Source organism: Carex rostrata, chromosome 3 (assembly GCF_964058835.1).
Source record: "Carex rostrata chromosome 3, lpCarRost1.2, whole genome shotgun sequence".
Lineage (NCBI taxonomy): Eukaryota > Viridiplantae > Streptophyta > Magnoliopsida > Poales > Cyperaceae > Carex > Carex rostrata.
The window spans coordinates 1,095,331-1,112,768 of record NC_135920.1 but is presented as its reverse complement, the minus strand read 5'-3'; the positions used below and the strand labels follow the sequence as shown (position 1 = coordinate 1,112,768).

The 17,438-nt window shown below is 30.9% G+C and overlaps 1 protein-coding gene across 1 annotated transcript; it reads left to right on the top strand.

The window, feature by feature from the left end:
- Positions 1-14,845: 14,845 nt before the first annotated feature.
- Positions 14,846-16,324, top strand: LOC144551594 (uncharacterized). The gene is made up of 4 exons (XM_078299625.1): positions 14,846-14,873; positions 15,176-15,534; positions 15,617-15,967; positions 16,055-16,324. Exons 1-4 carry the CDS (start codon positions 14,846-14,848, stop codon positions 16,322-16,324), a joined length of 1,008 nt encoding a protein of 335 aa, XP_078155751.1.
- Positions 16,325-17,438: the final 1,114 nt, after the last annotated feature.

Genomic DNA, 17,438 nt, shown 5'->3' with positions numbered 1-17,438 from the left:
TTGATTTTGATGTGATGTTTGGTTGATCACGTGGGTCACATTGGGAATAATTATTCAGGACTTTTTGTCACTCTGGTTTGTTTTAAGTTCGTTGCAAGTATTTTCTTTGTTTTTGGTTTGGTTTGGTTTGGTTTGATTCGGTTTGGTTTGTAATAGGGTCAGTCAATTTACTTGAGGTAATAAAAAAAAATTTGTACTAAATACCAAGGAAATCAATTTCTGAATTAAGCATTCTTGTTTAAATTTGTTAATTGCCTCATTTTCCATGATTGGGTTGAGGATTATTATTACTATTACTTCTGATGTTAATTGCCTCATTTTCCAAAATTTCGTACTAAATACCAAGGCTAATTAAGAAGGCATGCATGCTTTGATCATCCAATTTAATTGAACCAAAAAGAAGAATTACTTAATTATAACAGATTACAATGGCAGTATTTAAATAGCGATATTTTATTACCTCTGTTTGAAACGAAGCACATACAGAGCCCTTGAGATAATTGACATCTTGTTTTAGTTTTCAATATGAAATTATCACTATTGTCGTATTGTGTAAATTTTTTTTTTGATCAAATTATTCACATAGTGCGTACATAAATTGCGATTACAAAAAACAAATAATAATAATAAATTGTGTTCACCGTGCTGCACCTCTCTGAAAGGTTTCAATGTGCTATTGGTGCGGAGACATAGGTCACCTTGCTAGCTACCACAGTCCAGGCCACCACCTTTTCGCTACGTTGTTGTATGTTTTGAGTGCGGTAGGCTGGACCATAGATCCGGCAACTGTCTATCTACCACAGTTCCACCTTCTTCTCGCACTCCTCCATCCTCTACATCTCCAATGGGGAGATCTCAGGACAAACCGGTCATTAAGTTCTACTTTAAACAAACTTTGACAAGACAAAGAAAAATGAAATCATTGAAGAAAATAACAAAATTAAGGACGTACTTGACAATGCGTAGAAATTTGGTACGCAATGGATAAAATTTGAACTAACAATAATAATATTTCGAAATCTTCTCAAATTGCTAAGATGATACTGACAGATATGGTATATACCTAGTATCAAATAGAAATTTTAATTCTCCCTGTGACGAAGCGTGATAAATAGGGCTTTTTTCATAAACCATAATTAATAAAACGTTTTTTAGGGAACCAATATGATTGATTTTTTTTTTTCAAAAACCATAAGGACCGTGGGGTTCCCACGGTCTCAAATTGTTTTTTTTTTTTTTTTTTTTTTAAAAACAGATTTTTTTTTCAGACCGTGGGGTTCCCACGGTCTCAATTTTTTTTTTTTATAAAATAAAATTTTTTTTTAATTTTTTAATTTTTGTATTAAAATATTAGAAATGTTAAATATATTTCTTTGAAAATAGATGAAATACAATATAATTTGATTTATTAGAAATACTGTAATAAATAACCCGGATCAATATTTTTTAGGTCGGGTTTTTCGCGGCTGTAAGAAAAATTAATATATTTCTTTATGTGTTATTAGAAAAAAAATAAAAATGCTTAGCTTCTGAGTTATTGATCCCGGTTCAAAAGTCACTTCTAGGTAATCCAGAAAATATTGTGATCTTTCTAGTAAATTTAATTTATGAAAAGTTGTATCTCTTTTTGAAAAAAACAATAACTTTTAAGTTATTTAATAATTGTTATTCAAAAAGAATTCTCAAAATAGATATAACTTTTTATAAATTAAATATCCTAGAAGGATCACAATATTTTCTGGATTACTTAGAAGTGACTTTTGAACCGGGATCAATAACTCAGAATCTAAGCATTTTTATTTTTTTCTAATAACACATAAAGAAATATATTAATTTTTCTTACAGCCGCGAAAAACCCGACCTGAAAAATATTGATCCGGGTTATTTATTACAGTATTTCTAATAAATCAAATTATATTGTATTTCATCTATTTTCAAAGAAATATATTCAACATTTCTAATATTTTAATACAAAAATTTAAAAATTTAAAAAAAATTCTATTTTCTAAAAAAAAAATTGAGACCGTGGGAACCCCACGGTCTGAAAAAAAAATCTGTTTGTTTAAATAAATAAAAAAAAAACAATTTGAGACCGTGGGAACCCCATGGTCCTTATGGTTTTTGAAAAAAAAAAATCAATCATATTGGTTCCCTAAAAAACGTTTTATTAATTATGGTTTATGAAAAAAATTATGATAAACAACATATCATATGTATTCTGTTACATGTATAGACATGGTCCACTATGTACCGAGTAATATTCCCTAATTATTATTTTTAAATAAAATGCAATCAATTCTAACTATTATTTTTGTAAAGCAAGGTACTTCAAAAACACAAATATCTCTTTGGATAAATTTAATTATTTAAATAAAAAAAGTCTGTCACTAATTATTTTTTAACTATTATTATATGAAATATCACGCAAATAAATTTCACATCACTAATTATTGCTCAAATATTATTATATAATTTTATTTTATACAATTACCTATGGCATGACCACTGCAACTTTTTTACTACATGTCACTGATGAAGCAGGCCTGGTGGAGGAGGAGTAGATAGGGACTCTCAGGAAAATTGTTGAGAAGTTTGCGAGAAACTTGATCAAGGCTAGCCAGTGCGCGGAGAAGAAGATAATGGAGATGGTAAGCTGTTAGTGATGGTAAGGAAAGTTCTCTTCTTTTTGTCTTTATTGCATAGAAAAGTTCATAATTAGTAATTTCATATAGTTTTATTTGGCAAGGTTCTGCAATACATTTCATATAGTTTTGAGATCTGGTTTTCTTCATTTTCTACTTGCTTGTCGATATATAAAGTGAAGAAGAATCGACTGAGGATGCCCATAAAACATTTTATACCCGAGTTCCAGAAGAGCACGTCAGAGAAGTTGAAGAATTTCTTGTGGAGAAATGTGGATTTGACTTTGAGTTTGTAAAGGCAAAGGAGCGTTATCATATCAAGGTACCCGTGCCCTTATTTCCCAAATCAAACACTGATTACTTGATGATTGTGCAATTAAAGCACATTTTTGTTACTATTTTACATTTATAAACCTTAAACATCTCAATTGTCTTCAAATACCAGGTAATGGACAAATGCCAGCCAGATTTGATTATTTCATGCAAATGCACCGCATCACATGATAGTGGTCTTCAGCTTTACAAGGTAAAACCATATTTCTCTGCTTCTTATTTGTATCTATTTTGTTTTTGGCTAAGAAGGTGATCATGATTAGCTGTTTTTAAAACTTTAAGATATGGCTCTGTTACTGTATCATCTCTGTACATTTGGAACAGGCACAAGTAGTTTTTATTGGTACTGGTTTTTGTTGATTTGGTTTCACTATCAATGAAATTGCTGGGTTTTTTATACTACTATTAGAAAAAAAAAAAAAAAAAAGTTCTCCAGATATCTTGGCCCTAACCATGCCAGAATCCGATTTGAACTCGAGTAAGTCTGTGGATGGTGCATTTGTAAGTTCTCATGGTAAGAAGTATGGCTTAGTTTTTTTATAATTATGAGGCTGGGTTGGGTTTGTCCAAAAGATTGCAACCCGCATATTACTGTGGATATTTAGTTTTAGATATATTTTCCAATCTATTTAACCCGAAACCACTAATAGATTACCAAAGAAAATGAACAACTAGATATGCTGATTTTTTATTTATCGGTTATTAACATGACGTGATTTTGAATTGTAATTTTGTAGGTCGAACACAACCCACAGAGGCGTATGGTAACTGATGTATCCTGTTTAAGCAATAACTTAATTTGATCTTCGAATAATGCTAAGTACCAAAAGAGTCTTAAAGAACTTGGATGTAAGTTTAATATATACTTGATAGTTGATCCATGACTAAAAATTTGGACAACTAACTGAAATTTTTTTTTTTTTTTAAATTGTTGCATAAGTATTGCAAGACCATTATCTTCCCAACGTCATATGCCAAATACTTGATACTTCTTTTGGTATAAAGTTTCAAAATATTCGGATAGTTATAAATTAATTAAAATAAATCAAATTGAAATAGAGTTACCCGGATCGTGCGAAACACTTTCCTTAAGCGTATTATGTCTTATCGTGCAAGATGGAACCGCAATCAAGATAATCCGGAGTTGTTTCTCCTTAGACACGCTATATAAGCAATTGACGATAACTCCGCAATATCCGGTATAGATCAGAATTTAATTAATTAGGATAGGATACAAATGGAGGATAAATCAAAGGACACTTTATGTGGGAGCTAATCAAAGAAACATATTTGGTTTCTTATTTGTTTTATTTTTCGGATATCCTTAAACAGAGAGAAGGGATGCACTATTTATGATATTAAAAAAAATTAGCAACTGATGTGCTGATTAATTGTCTTAAAGAGATTAATAGATAGATTAATGAAATACAAAGGTGGCTAGCTCTCTGTAACCTTTAATATTAATTATTAAAAAATTAAACCTAATATTAATTATGAAATTAAATACTTTTATTTTCCGATATCAATCAAGAGAGCATGGTTCATTGACTTTATTGTAGTTCAGTTATTTCTATGAAATAAATATGAGATTATTCAGTTTAGCCCCTCAAGCTAATTAATATTACAAATGGTGATTTTAACAATTTTGAGTTTTTAGAACTCAAGTTCCAACAACTTCTCATATTAAATTTACAAACAAATAGGTTAAATATTTAAATGAAAAGAGATCTCATTAACTAAATGTTACTGGCATTACCCGAGATATATTAGGGCCTGTAGTGTAATACTTGCTCACCAGGCCTGATTGCTGGCTTTTTTGGGATTTCATTTATTTTTCTATGCTGTTTCGTTTTAAATTTTGTGCAAAGTGAAAATACATGGGCATTGGATCATTCTATTTAATTTCAGTTTTGTACGATATATTAATTTTAAAATATACTTTTGTCAATTAAATTTTAAGATATAATCATTGAGAATTTATTTCTGCTGTGACAAAGATTACTTTTGACAGTATGACATGCTAAGAATTAAAAAGCATAAAATGATTCATAAAGGACTAAAACAATAATACAGGGCGAAATTTTTGGAAAAATGATAACATGATATGGTAATTTTTAATGAAATCCTACTTGTGTTAATAAATTTTTATTGTTTTCCTTAATTTTATCTTGCATGAAAGCTGAAGCACGAAAGGAACTGAGAAAAAATTAAGTACCCGAAGAACTATAATACGATGATTTTATTTTTCAAGATGATCGTTAAGCTCCTATTAGTTGTTCTTGGGATAGGTACGTGCATGTATATATGTTTGCATAATTTCTTCAAGAAAATGTCAAGTTATTCTTCGTTACCAACAAAATTAACCTTTTAGAAAAGTAAGCAACGGTACGGCTAACCTTAATTATAAATCTATAAGTATATATTTGTATTGTAACTTGTAAGCATCCGAGAAAGTATATATAACAACCCCAAAAATACAATCATTTTCAATAAACAGTCTCTTATTCTCAAATTGACTGAGATGAGAGTATTTAACAATTTAGCTTTAATATACTTATATACAAGAAAAGTTAAATCATATATTACTTAAGAGATAGGAACTTAATTATATGCCAAACCTAAAAAAATCTGACTGTTTAACCCTTTTTAAATTACTCAGCTAATGTTAATATAGACAGAAAGGTTGTATTATCGTTAGCAACAAAACCTTTTAGAAAAGTAAGCAACGGCGCAGCTAACCTTATAAATCTCTAAATATATATATGTGTGTGTGTGTGTGTATGTATTGCAAGCATTCCTGAAAGTATATATAATAACCCAAAAAATACAATCATTTTCAATAAACAACCTCTTATTTACAATCATCCCTGAAAGTATATATATGTGTTGGTGCCTCCTCGATTAGCAGATCCCCAAGAGCCCTGGTTGGTTAACTAGGTCTGCAACTGTAAAGCTCTGATAGCATGTTGTCGGCTAATAGCCCATATCTGTATATAGTGCAAATGTTTTTAAAGCGGTTGTTTAGTCCAAAGATGCTAAACTTTTTACCTGAACATTGATCCACTTAATTAGTGCCATGACAATACAACACATTTGAGGGATATGCAATTGTTCAAAACAAAAATGTTAATTTTAGTTTGTATTATTTTGCCTTTTTCATTTTAAAAATATTGATAAGTTGTCTTGTCAGACACTATATTTGGCATCTCTCAGAGCATATCCTCTTTTTTTCTTACTACATTTGGCATCTCTCAAAGCATGTCCTCTTTTTCCTTTTTTTTCTTTTCTTATCATTCTAAATGAAGGAAGTGAAATAAAGAAAAAGGATAAAGCAAGAGGCATTCAATTTTTCTCTCACTACAAACAAGGAATAAGAGCAATAAGCGACCCCTTTTGTATTGTATGTTGGGTTGTGCATTGCTCACAATTGTTGCAATATTTTAAAGTTCTCACACTTGTCTTCACCCGATTGATTATCAAAAAGAAGAGAATAGAACTTAATATACATCCTTGATTAAATTTGAACCAACCGAAATAACTGATCTATATATTGATAAAATTTACAGTCCAATCCGATTCGGGCCTACTAAAAATTTAAAAAATAAATGATCGATCCGAACTTATGATTAATCAAATTCAAAAGTATCCAAACCTAAATAAATTTATAAATATTAAATATTCAAACAAAAATTAATCTAAACTCAAATGATCCATGATCCGCAATAATAAAGTTCTCCATACCTGTATATGGTGTAAATGTTTTTGAAGTATTTCTTAAATTGAAAGATACTAATCATTTCACATGAACTTTGATCAACTTAATTAGTGCCATGACAATATATATAACACATTTGAGGGATGCAGTTGTTTAAAACTAAGTTGTTAATTTTGATTTGTATTGTTTTGCCTTTTCGGTTTGCAAATATTTATCAGCTTGTCTTGTCAAACACTGCATTTGGCATGTTTCAGAGCATGTCCTCTTTTTCCTTTTTTCTTCTCATTCTAAATGAAGGAAGTGACATAAAGAAAAAAGGATGAATCAAGAACCCTTTTTTTCTTCTCATTCTAAATGAAGGAAGTGACATAAAGAAAAAAGGATGAAGCAAGAAGCATTCAATTTGTCTCTCACTGCAGGCAAAGAATAAAAGCAATAAGTGACCCCTTTTGTATGATCTTATGTTGCATTGTGCATTGATCACAGTTGTTGCAGTATTTAAAGTTCTCACATTTGTCTGCACCCTATTGATTATCAAAAAGAAGAAAATAGAACTTAATATATATCTTTCATTAAATTTGAACCAACCGGAATAACTCTTTTGATAAAATTGACATTCCAATCCGATTCAGACCTATTAAAAATTGAAAAAATAAATGATCCGAACTCATTATTAAATCGAATTAAAAAAATATCCGAACTAAATAAATTTATAAATATTGAACATTCAAACATAAAATAATATAAACCCAAATCATCCGTGATCCAAAAAACCTCCAAACCTTTAGCAATCAAACTAAATGTTTATAACAATCTGCATTGCTAAGGTTTTGAATCTTCAAATTTTGTTGGTAAACCAAATATCTTTTACTGATGCATTAGGCTATATCATTATAATTGTGGGTCAATTTCTTTCTTAGGGATTAATTCCATACGTGTTGCTTTTGTAATTTGGATATATATTATTTTTGTATTGAAAAGGACAGTTATTTGAGAAAAAAATTTAACATAAAGCTCAAAGTACACAATATAATATTTAAACTGTTAAATTATAATTTATTTAATAATTCTGAGCTGTTTTGTGTTTTGTCTCTATTCATAAAAAAGTAAGGTTTTATTAAATTAAATTAAATATAATAAACTATAGGTTTCTTTATTAAACCCAAAAATATATTTATATACACATACATGCAACACATAGTTATTCAAATAATCAGAAATAAATCAAATCTAATTAATACTTATCAAAGTCCAATACTAATCTGAGATCAACTTAATTCAATTCAAACACAATCCGACCCACCTGACTTATGTTTGAAATATGGAACTTAATTACTCGTAAAATGTACAAGATTACATAAATATAATCAACCCGACATTCAAATTATTGAGATTGGTCAAAATTAAACTTGAAAAATTCAGAACCTGTATAATCCAACTCGTATAGTTTTTTTTTTTTTTTTTTTTTTTTTTTTGAAAGATAGTGGGTAAACCACCAATTTCATTACAAAATTAAAATAATACATGTATAGGTATCCAAAATGGAAACCTGTCACAAGCATCATCATGTTCTTGTTCACATTACAAATTCCACCATAAACCAAGTACAAAAACCTATGCGTTTTTTTTTAGTTAATTATTCAAATCTGGAAATATACTGACACTGAAATTAATCGATCTGTTCAATTTAAGTCCAATACATACGTATCTATTAAACCTAAAAGTAATTATCTGAAACTAACTCCATCCAATCCGAATACAAACTGACTTGTCTGATTTGCCAGGTCTATTAGTCAATAAGTTTTGTAATATTAGTTGCTCATATTGAATCATGTTAACTGATAATGTGTGTTGTAAGTTGTTTAATTCTGCTTTTTTCTTAATTATGAGTCTCAATATATTCAGTATTAAAAATACGATGTCTACTTGTCATTTTGAAACTGATTTTACTAAATTACATATATAATAATTAAGTTGCACTTTTTTTTACTAAATTACATATACCTTAATTTGTTCTAAAATTAAAAAGAAAATATATTGTGTTTACTCCTACTTTTTATGAAGTATTTATGACTCACTCAAAAAATTTATAACCATTTTATTTGAAAGAGACAACTCTTGAAGCACTTGAAGAGCAGTCAATCACACAGATAGTATAAATCTACTACGTAGCTTTCTCTTTTCCTGGCCCAAGTAGCTTTCTCTTTTCCTTTTTGTAAGGACACAGATATGATAAATCTACTACGTAAATATTAAGCATTGAAGAGCAGTCAATCACACAACTACAAGCTCTCCTTGCTAGTTTGTTCCTTATAAAAGGGATCATATATAATATCTCTGGTACTCTCCACCTATCAAATAAAATGGTTATAATAAAAGAGGGAGTAATAATAAGGTCCAAATCTTCTGTTGAACCCCCACCAAAAACTTCTGTTGCACCCCCACCAAAACCTTCTGTTGAACCCCGACCAAAACCTGATCCGAGGAAGGTGCTCTTTGATGAAGCAATGAATCACAAATGGACGAAGGTGAAGGATCACTACAAAGATGAGAACATCCAAGGCGTGCCTATTACACGTGCCAAGGACACCATACTTCATGTTGCAGTTTCTAGTGCCCCGGAAAACATAGTTTTACAACTCCTCAATATCGTTCAGCGTAACAAAGGTATTACCACTTTATATCTAAGAAAAAAAAAAAACCAATTTGCTATATATATAATAGCTATATACCAGTTATCATATACGGCTATATGATGTATCATTTAAAATTCTGCCATTTTAATGTAATCCAAACCCTTTGGTTCCTTTAGTTGCCAAGCTGTTGTGGGGTCTGCAGGAAGTTACTGCTAACATTTGTACATATACATGTCCTTAATTATTTGTACTGTTTGATGATTCTTTTTTAAGTTCCCGAATTTAAAAATCTTTGTTTCTAACTGCCCAAATACCTACTTTCAAATCGGCACCTCAAAGTTGCAGAAAAGAATTTGAAATTAATAATATATATATTAATTAACTAATGCTTTAATATATAAATAATTAACTGAGGCTCTTGATGTTTTATGGACACAATGCAATAATTAGGGCTTTTAATATTATATGTAGAGCCCATTTGGCAGTATGAGAAGATTAAATACTGAATAAGGAAAATGTAAAACGAGCCATTCCTGAGCATGTAAATTCTGTAGGATCCTTCAAATATATCATGGTATATTAGCAACGAACCTGGAAACATATTAATTCAACACGAAATAAAAATTATTTACTTAAAAGTCATAAAGTGATAAATTTCAAAGAAGGTGACAATTGTGAACAAATAGAACTTAGATTATACAATATTATAACACACATGCAAGAAAGGATGATACAGTAACTTTTTTATCAAATTTGGCAGAAGGTTATAACACACTTCGTCAGTCCCTACTAATTGCTGTTAATTATAAACTTAATTAGTTATTAAGAAGATGCATGTCTAAAAGAATAATTTTCATTTAGTCCAAAAGGATTTTTTGAAACAAAAAAAAAAAAAAATCGGAATTCTATGCATTGCTTCGGAAAAAGTGTATATATTGTAATAGGAGGCTAGGGTTGAAATACCTCATGTGTCTTTCATGCCACATCATGCCTCACATCCTATAATAGTCATTTAATTTTTTGTTGGAAAAAATTCAAATGTTTTATTAGGTCTATATATACATAAGAAATTCATTTTGTATGGCTAAGAGATAAATATGATAGTTTTATATCTCTATACTTCACCAAAAAAATTAATATTTTTTGCAATGACAAGATTATTTATGTTCAAACCCAGTTTGAGAGGATACTAACAATTTAATCCATAACCATGTAGACCCCAATTAAATTTTCATTTTGAATTCTAAGAATATTTCATGCAATTCTCACAGATATGGCCAAAATCTTGAACATAAAGAACAAAACTGGGGATACCGCACTTCATCTGGCGGCGGCTATCGGACTAGAGAAAGTTTGCAAGAAGATTGCAGAATTGTGTCCAGATATGGTAACCAGTGCACGTAACGATCTTCATGAGACTCCGCTCTTTTCGGCAGTGTGTCATGGAAATAAGGATGCCTTCTTTGAGCTTGAGCTTGCCATCCATAAGAATCAAAAGCTGAAAATTGATGAAAAGTACTGCTTATTAGAGAGAAACATCTCTCACTGTAGGAGAGATGATGGCAACAATATCCTTCACTACGCCATTAAAGGGGAACAATTTGGTATGAGCTTTTTCTACAGAAAAATATAAATAAAATAAAAAGTGAGCCATAATATAACTATTCAAATGTATTGATTTTAGATTTGGCATATGAGATCATTCAACTATATCCCATGTTGGTTAACTATGTCAATTCAAGCGGAGAAACTGCACTCCATGCTCTGGCTAACAAGCCTTCTATTTTCAAGAGTGGAGCTTGCTTTGGCTTATGTGATATGATTTTATATCATTGTACTTGAAACTTCTTTTTTTACATAAATTACTTTAATTTTGAGGATGATACCATTTTCAATGATAGAAATATAATTCTTAGCTGTGATTTTATCATAATAATAATTGCTATATGGTGCTTCACAATTTGACTACTTTATTCAATAAATTACATTAATATTAATTGTAACACCATTTTCAGTGATTGAAAATTAATTGTTAATTGCAATTTTTACAATTATAATCATTGCTATGTGGTGCTTTACAATTTGAGTTGAGAACATTTGATACTTTGATTGTAGGTACAATGACAGAGCCACTCAAGTATAGTTTTGTTAATTTCTTGGAGAAAGAAACAACAGGTAGAAAGGATGAACGACAAGATCACATTCTGCAGGGAGATGGAAATGAAGTAATGCCAATATACAAAGTTTGTATTGACCTATATTCCCTGATGAAGGGTTCTATCTGCTGGATACTTAATTCTAATGGTATGAGAAAAAAATACTCAATATAATTAACCAAAATAAAAACAAACTGTTCATATAGATCATTTCTTTTCTTGTGGACTAAACTTTCATATTTGCCTTATTTCAGCTTGTTGCTCAAAAATTGGTATCTATGAGGCTTGCTGCATTGATGTTGAAAATCCATGTATAGTATACATATCATCAAGATATAATCATACCAATAAGCTTTTCATTCTTAGAATTTAGTAAATATTGGCAACTAAACTTTTATATTTGCTACTAAACTTTTATATTTGCTATTGCAGCTTCTAGCCCAAAAACTGGTAAGGATCCCAGTTTTGGTGAAGAAGACCCATCCCAGTCTCCCATTTCTGTTCAAGAAGACCAATGTATAGTATACAAACCACTATGTCATAATTATACCTATCAATTTTTTTTCTATAATTTAGTAATACTTGGCTTCTAAACTTTCATATTTGATATTGCAGCTTGTAGCTCAAAAATTGGTACCTATAAGGCTTGGTGCACTGATGTTGAAAATCTATGTATTTTATACAAACCATCATGATATAATCATACCAATAAGCTTTTCATTCTTAGAATTTAGTAAATCTTGGCTACTAAACTTTCATATTTACTATTGCAGCTTCCAACCCAAAAACTGGTAAGGATCCCAGTTCTGATGAAGAAGACCCGTCCCAGTCTCCTATTTCTGTTCAAGAAGACCCATCTCAGTCTCCTATTTCTGTTCAAGAAGACCCATGTATAGTATACAAACCACTATGTTATAATTATACCTATCAATTTTTTCCTAGAATTTAGTAATACTTGGCTTCTAAACTTTCATATTTGATATTAATTGCAGCTTCTAGCTCAGAACCTGTTGCAGCTTCTAGCTCAGAACTTGTTGTAGCTTCTAGCTCAAAAACTAGTAAGACTCCTAGCTCTGGTGAAGAAGATCCATGTGTAGTATACAAACCATTATGTTATAATTATATCAACCAGTTTTTTCTTAGAGTCTTGTAACACTTGGCTAGATTCTTAAGGTTAACTAATGGTATAAAACTATTAATCTAACGAAAAGAGACTTTCATATAACTATTTGTATGAAAGACCCTATAAAACTGTAAATGAAAAAAAGTTTTAACTATATTTACCTCACAGTACTTAATGAAGGAGAATCCAATGTCAATGTTTTTGGTGTTCCCTCATGAATACAAGTCCATTTTTATTAATAATTTAAAATATAAATTCAGATAGTACATGTGAACCATTGATCTTCATTTATTTTTAAAGTAATGGATTCTCGTTAAAGATTGTAATTTTAAACTTGTGTTTTACTAAGGATGAAAAAATCAATGGTACGAAATGAATCACCATAAACCATTGATTTCTTGGCTTCTTTATATGTACGAAACAAAAGTCAAAATTTGACGTCATTACTTTCCTCTACAAACAAAAGAAAGATAAAATGTTTCATTTTAAATTTTGTGCAAGGAGAAAATGCATGGGCATTGGAGCATTCTATTTAATTTTTGTTTTGTAAGATATATTAATTTTAAGATACACTTTCGTCAATTAAATTTTAAGATATAATTAATCATTGAGAATTTCTTTCTGTTGTGTCAAGGATTACTTTTGGCAGTATGACATGCTAAGGTTTAAAAGCATAAAATGATTCGTGAAGTACTAAAACAATAATACAGAGCGAAATTTTTGGAAAAATGATAACATGATATCGTAATTTTTTAATAAAATCATACTTGTGTTAATAAATTTTTATTGTTTCCTTTAATTTTATCATGCATGAAAGCTGAAGCACAAAAGGAACCGAGAAGAATGTACCCGAAGAACCATGATACGATGATTTTATTTTTCAAGACCATCCTTAAGCTCCTATTAGTTGTTCTTGGGATAGGTACGTACGTGCTTGTATATATGTTTGAATAATTTCTTGAAGAAAATGTCAAGTTATTCTTTGACACCAATTAAATGCTGAAAGTTCTTGTGATCGGTATTGTACCTTGATTGAAAAAGGTCATTTTATAATTATAAAAAGCTACTCCTATTTGGGCCTATGAATAATTAAGATGCACTAGTTGTTCTTATAGAAGGTATATCGTATATGAGGAAGTAACTAATTTTAAGCTCAATATGCACAGTTCATTTTTTATTTCTAAATGAAGTAATTGACAATTCTTTTCGAAGTTCTTAAAATTCTAGAATTGCAATTTTTGTCAGAAAAGTAAAATTTTGGCTGATAAAGACAAATGGCAATGATATTCATATTCGATGCTTGTTTACACTTACTTGGTTCATGATGGTGTTTCATTTAGACAATAGAAAACAAGTATTTAGAAATAGAGGAAAAGACAAAGTATAAACATAGTATCAAAGTACGACTACCATGACATCAGTGGTATTTAAGCCTGAATATCGTCATCTCAAATCTATCGGATCGGCTTCAAATGACAAATCTAAACCGTTCAAAATGATCTACTTCATGAGATGTGATTACATGCAAAATTTATTGATTTTCGATGGCATTTAGCATGAAATCAAGTGGTCAAAGAAAGAATATTATTTTAAGGAAATTTTAATTCATTTATTTTTTTTGTTATTTTTTGACTGCTTGACTTGATATATTATATACCATCAAAAATTTATAAATTTTGCATATAAATGCATCATTCATGTAAGTAGATCGGCTTGAATGGTTTGGATTTATATATCTTTTGAGGTATATCCGATAGATTTTGAAGATTGGTGGCATATGCCATTGATGTTATGGTTGCCAGACTCCATAGTATCAACTATAATTTCCCGGTGCATGGCCAGAGAAACAAAGAGAGAAGTATGATTCTTAATATAACTCGGAACAGTTAATTGAGATTCTTTTGAATGAAAGAAAAGTTGCCAATTATTATCTACCTTTGGCTCAGCTGTTTACAATATTAATTTAGTATATTATTCTGACATTCTGTAAATAACCTCTTCCTAAAGGGTTAAGGAGACTGCAAACAATTAGGAAAATTAAACAACAGCACAGAAATGCAAAGAAAATAATGAATGAACTGGTGAATCATTCAACACTCTGGACATACGAGGATGCCAGCGGTGGAAAGGAACCAGATGATGAGTCTTCAACAGTTATCAATGGAGCTACTCATATCGGTTCAAAACTCCCAACAGTTATCAATGGAGATACTAATATCAGTTCAGAAGTCCCTCCAGAGATGACACCTGTAGAAGCTACTGATCAGGGTATTGATACCTTACTTTTCAAGCATAAAATTATAGAACACAAATTCATTACAGAGACACCATAGAAAACTTCCTATGCAAACTGTTATAAAAAAGAGATGAGAAATCAAAAGCATGTTGCTACACATTTTGTTGACATAAATTACAATTTTTTTTTAAGGTTGACGGTGAAATACCTCCAACAGTTGTATTAATAGTAAAAAGTTATTTACATATAGGCTCAGCAAGCCTTTCATTACAGCAACTATAGTAATTAACTTGCGAATATTGACAAATTACAATTTTTTCAACATGTGCTTTAGCAAGCCCTGTATTGGTAGCTGCAAAGAATGGAATAACAGAGATGGTGAAAAAAATCCTCAAGAATTATCCAGTGGCAATCATGGACAAAGACGAGAAAAACAAAAATATTATTTTATTGGCAGTGGAGTTCCGCCAGGTCCATGTGTACAAGTACATGCTGCAAAATTTTTCAACTCAGAAGAGTGTATTTGGGAAAGTAGATGCAGATGGAAATTTTTCAACTCAGAAGAGTGTATTTGGGAAAGTAGATAAAGATGGAAATAGTGCTTTACATCTCGCAGCCATGCTCAGCGACAGCCGGCCGTGGGGCATCTCTGGAGCGGCACTTAAGCTGCAATGGGAGAGCAAGTGGTACCAGGTGATCTCTCTCTCTTCTCTCTAAAAAATGGAATGAACTTAAATAAAAACTGAACATATGTAATATGCATGGCGGTGTGCAGTACGTGTGTAGTAGTAGTAGTAAAATTCACGAAGAATTGTTCTCAAGAAGCAACAAGAATGGAAAGAAGCCAGAGGAGTTGTTCATAGAGGAGCATGCTTCACTGCTTAAAGAGGGAAGCAGATGGCTGACAAACATTTCCCAGTCTTGTTCCGGGCTGGCTGCTATAGTTGCTACGGTGGTCTTTGCATCTGCAATCACAGTTCCAGGAGGTGTAGACCAGCAGTCTGGATTTCCAGTCCTCGGTACAAGCCCAGTTTTTCAGTTGTTCGCCATCTCATCCCTTGTCGCTCTTTGCTTCTCTGTTACATCTATTGTCATGTTCTTCACAATACTCACCTCTGGTTACGAGGTTACCAAAACTCCTATCTTAAAAATAATTTCTTCCTTTTAACATTTCAACCTAGAAAACTGAAATTCTTATTTATTTGCTGATCAGATAAGTGATTTCAGTTGGGGACTTCCTGTGAAGCTTATCTTGGGGCTGACCTCCCTCTTCATGTCATTTGCTTCTATACTTGTCTCATTCTGTGCCGGAAACTTTTTTATTGTCGAAAATAAGCTCAAATTTGCCGTGTACCGCATATACGCCGTCCTGTGCTTTATGGTCACTTTCTTTGCCGTCAAGTACTTTCCTCTTACATTCTTTGTCATCAAAGCAACTATAAAGAAAGTTCCGGAGCGGGGTGAGAAGATGCGTGTCTATTAGCTAGCTCCACAATAATATGCTCAGTATAATTATTGTAGCTCGTTTTATGTTCTATTCTAATTAAAAATTCAAGGCTAAGAATTTTGATTTTGATGTGATGTTTGGTTGATCACGTGGGTCACATGGAGAATAATTATTCGGGACCTTTTGTCGCTCGATCTGGTTTGTTTTAAGTTCGTTGCAAGTATTTTCTCTGTTTTGGTTTGGTTTATTTGTAATAGGGTCAGTCAATTTACTTGAGGTAATAAAAAAAAGGAAAAATTTTCAATGTACCCATTCAAATTTTCAAAATAGCCAATTTACCCATGAATATCTCATAATATTAAATATTCCCATATAAACTTTATTTTCTTTCTTTACCCCCTTTTATTTATTTTATCTTTTATTTAATTATTTTAAAAATTATAATGACAAATTTACCCTTTTATTAAAATGGAGTGTCTATTAAATATCTAATATTTTCATCAATCAAACCAATTTACTACATCCCATCTCTCTCATCTGGTTCCCACTCCACTCTTCTTTTCTTCTGTTGAAGAGATACCTCACCTGGTAACACCATTGTTCTCTCGATCCCCTTCTAATATTCTCATGCCCCAGCGAGAAAGATCACAAAGACCATATATGTTTCCTGTTCTCATTCTTCTCTATTCTCTTGCTCCCAAGAGGTACACCTTGTCAAAGCCTTCTCAGTTTCTTCAGATATATTTACAAAAAATAACAGAACCAGACAAAGACCTTACAAAAGTCTAATTCGTATTCTTCTAGTTTCTACAAACAATCAAATTATTTTTTACGTACCTCTAAGTGTCATGGAAGACAGTTAATCTTCCTAAAATTTAACACAGAAATTCAAATTAGACAGTTTAATTATATAATTCTTGCTAACAAATATTGTCATTTGGGGCTGCCAAAATATAATCCAACACAAAGGGACACGCATATACACAAACCCAAATAACCTGCCTGAGAATTATGACGTCAAGTTACCAAACTCAATGCGAGCTGAAATTTAAAAAATTCGAACAAATCTCGACCAAAGAATTAAACTCGGCTGACAGTTTAGTGTTAATTAGAAAACACAATGCAAGGTATGGAATGTCATACACTAAAA

What these genes read in the sequence shown, in the direction of transcription:
- LOC144551594 (XM_078299625.1), top strand. Translation starts at nt 14,846, where the DNA reads ATGACACCTGTAGAAGCTACTGATCAGG. An exon ending in GGGAGAGCAAGTGGTACCAG is followed by an intron (nt 15,535 to 15,616) that starts GTGATCTCTCTC and finishes GGCGGTGTGCAG; the next exon opens with TACGTGTGTAGTAGTAGTAG. An exon ending in TACTCACCTCTGGTTACGAG is followed by an intron (nt 15,968 to 16,054) that starts GTTACCAAAACT and finishes TTTGCTGATCAG; the next exon opens with ATAAGTGATTTCAGTTGGGG.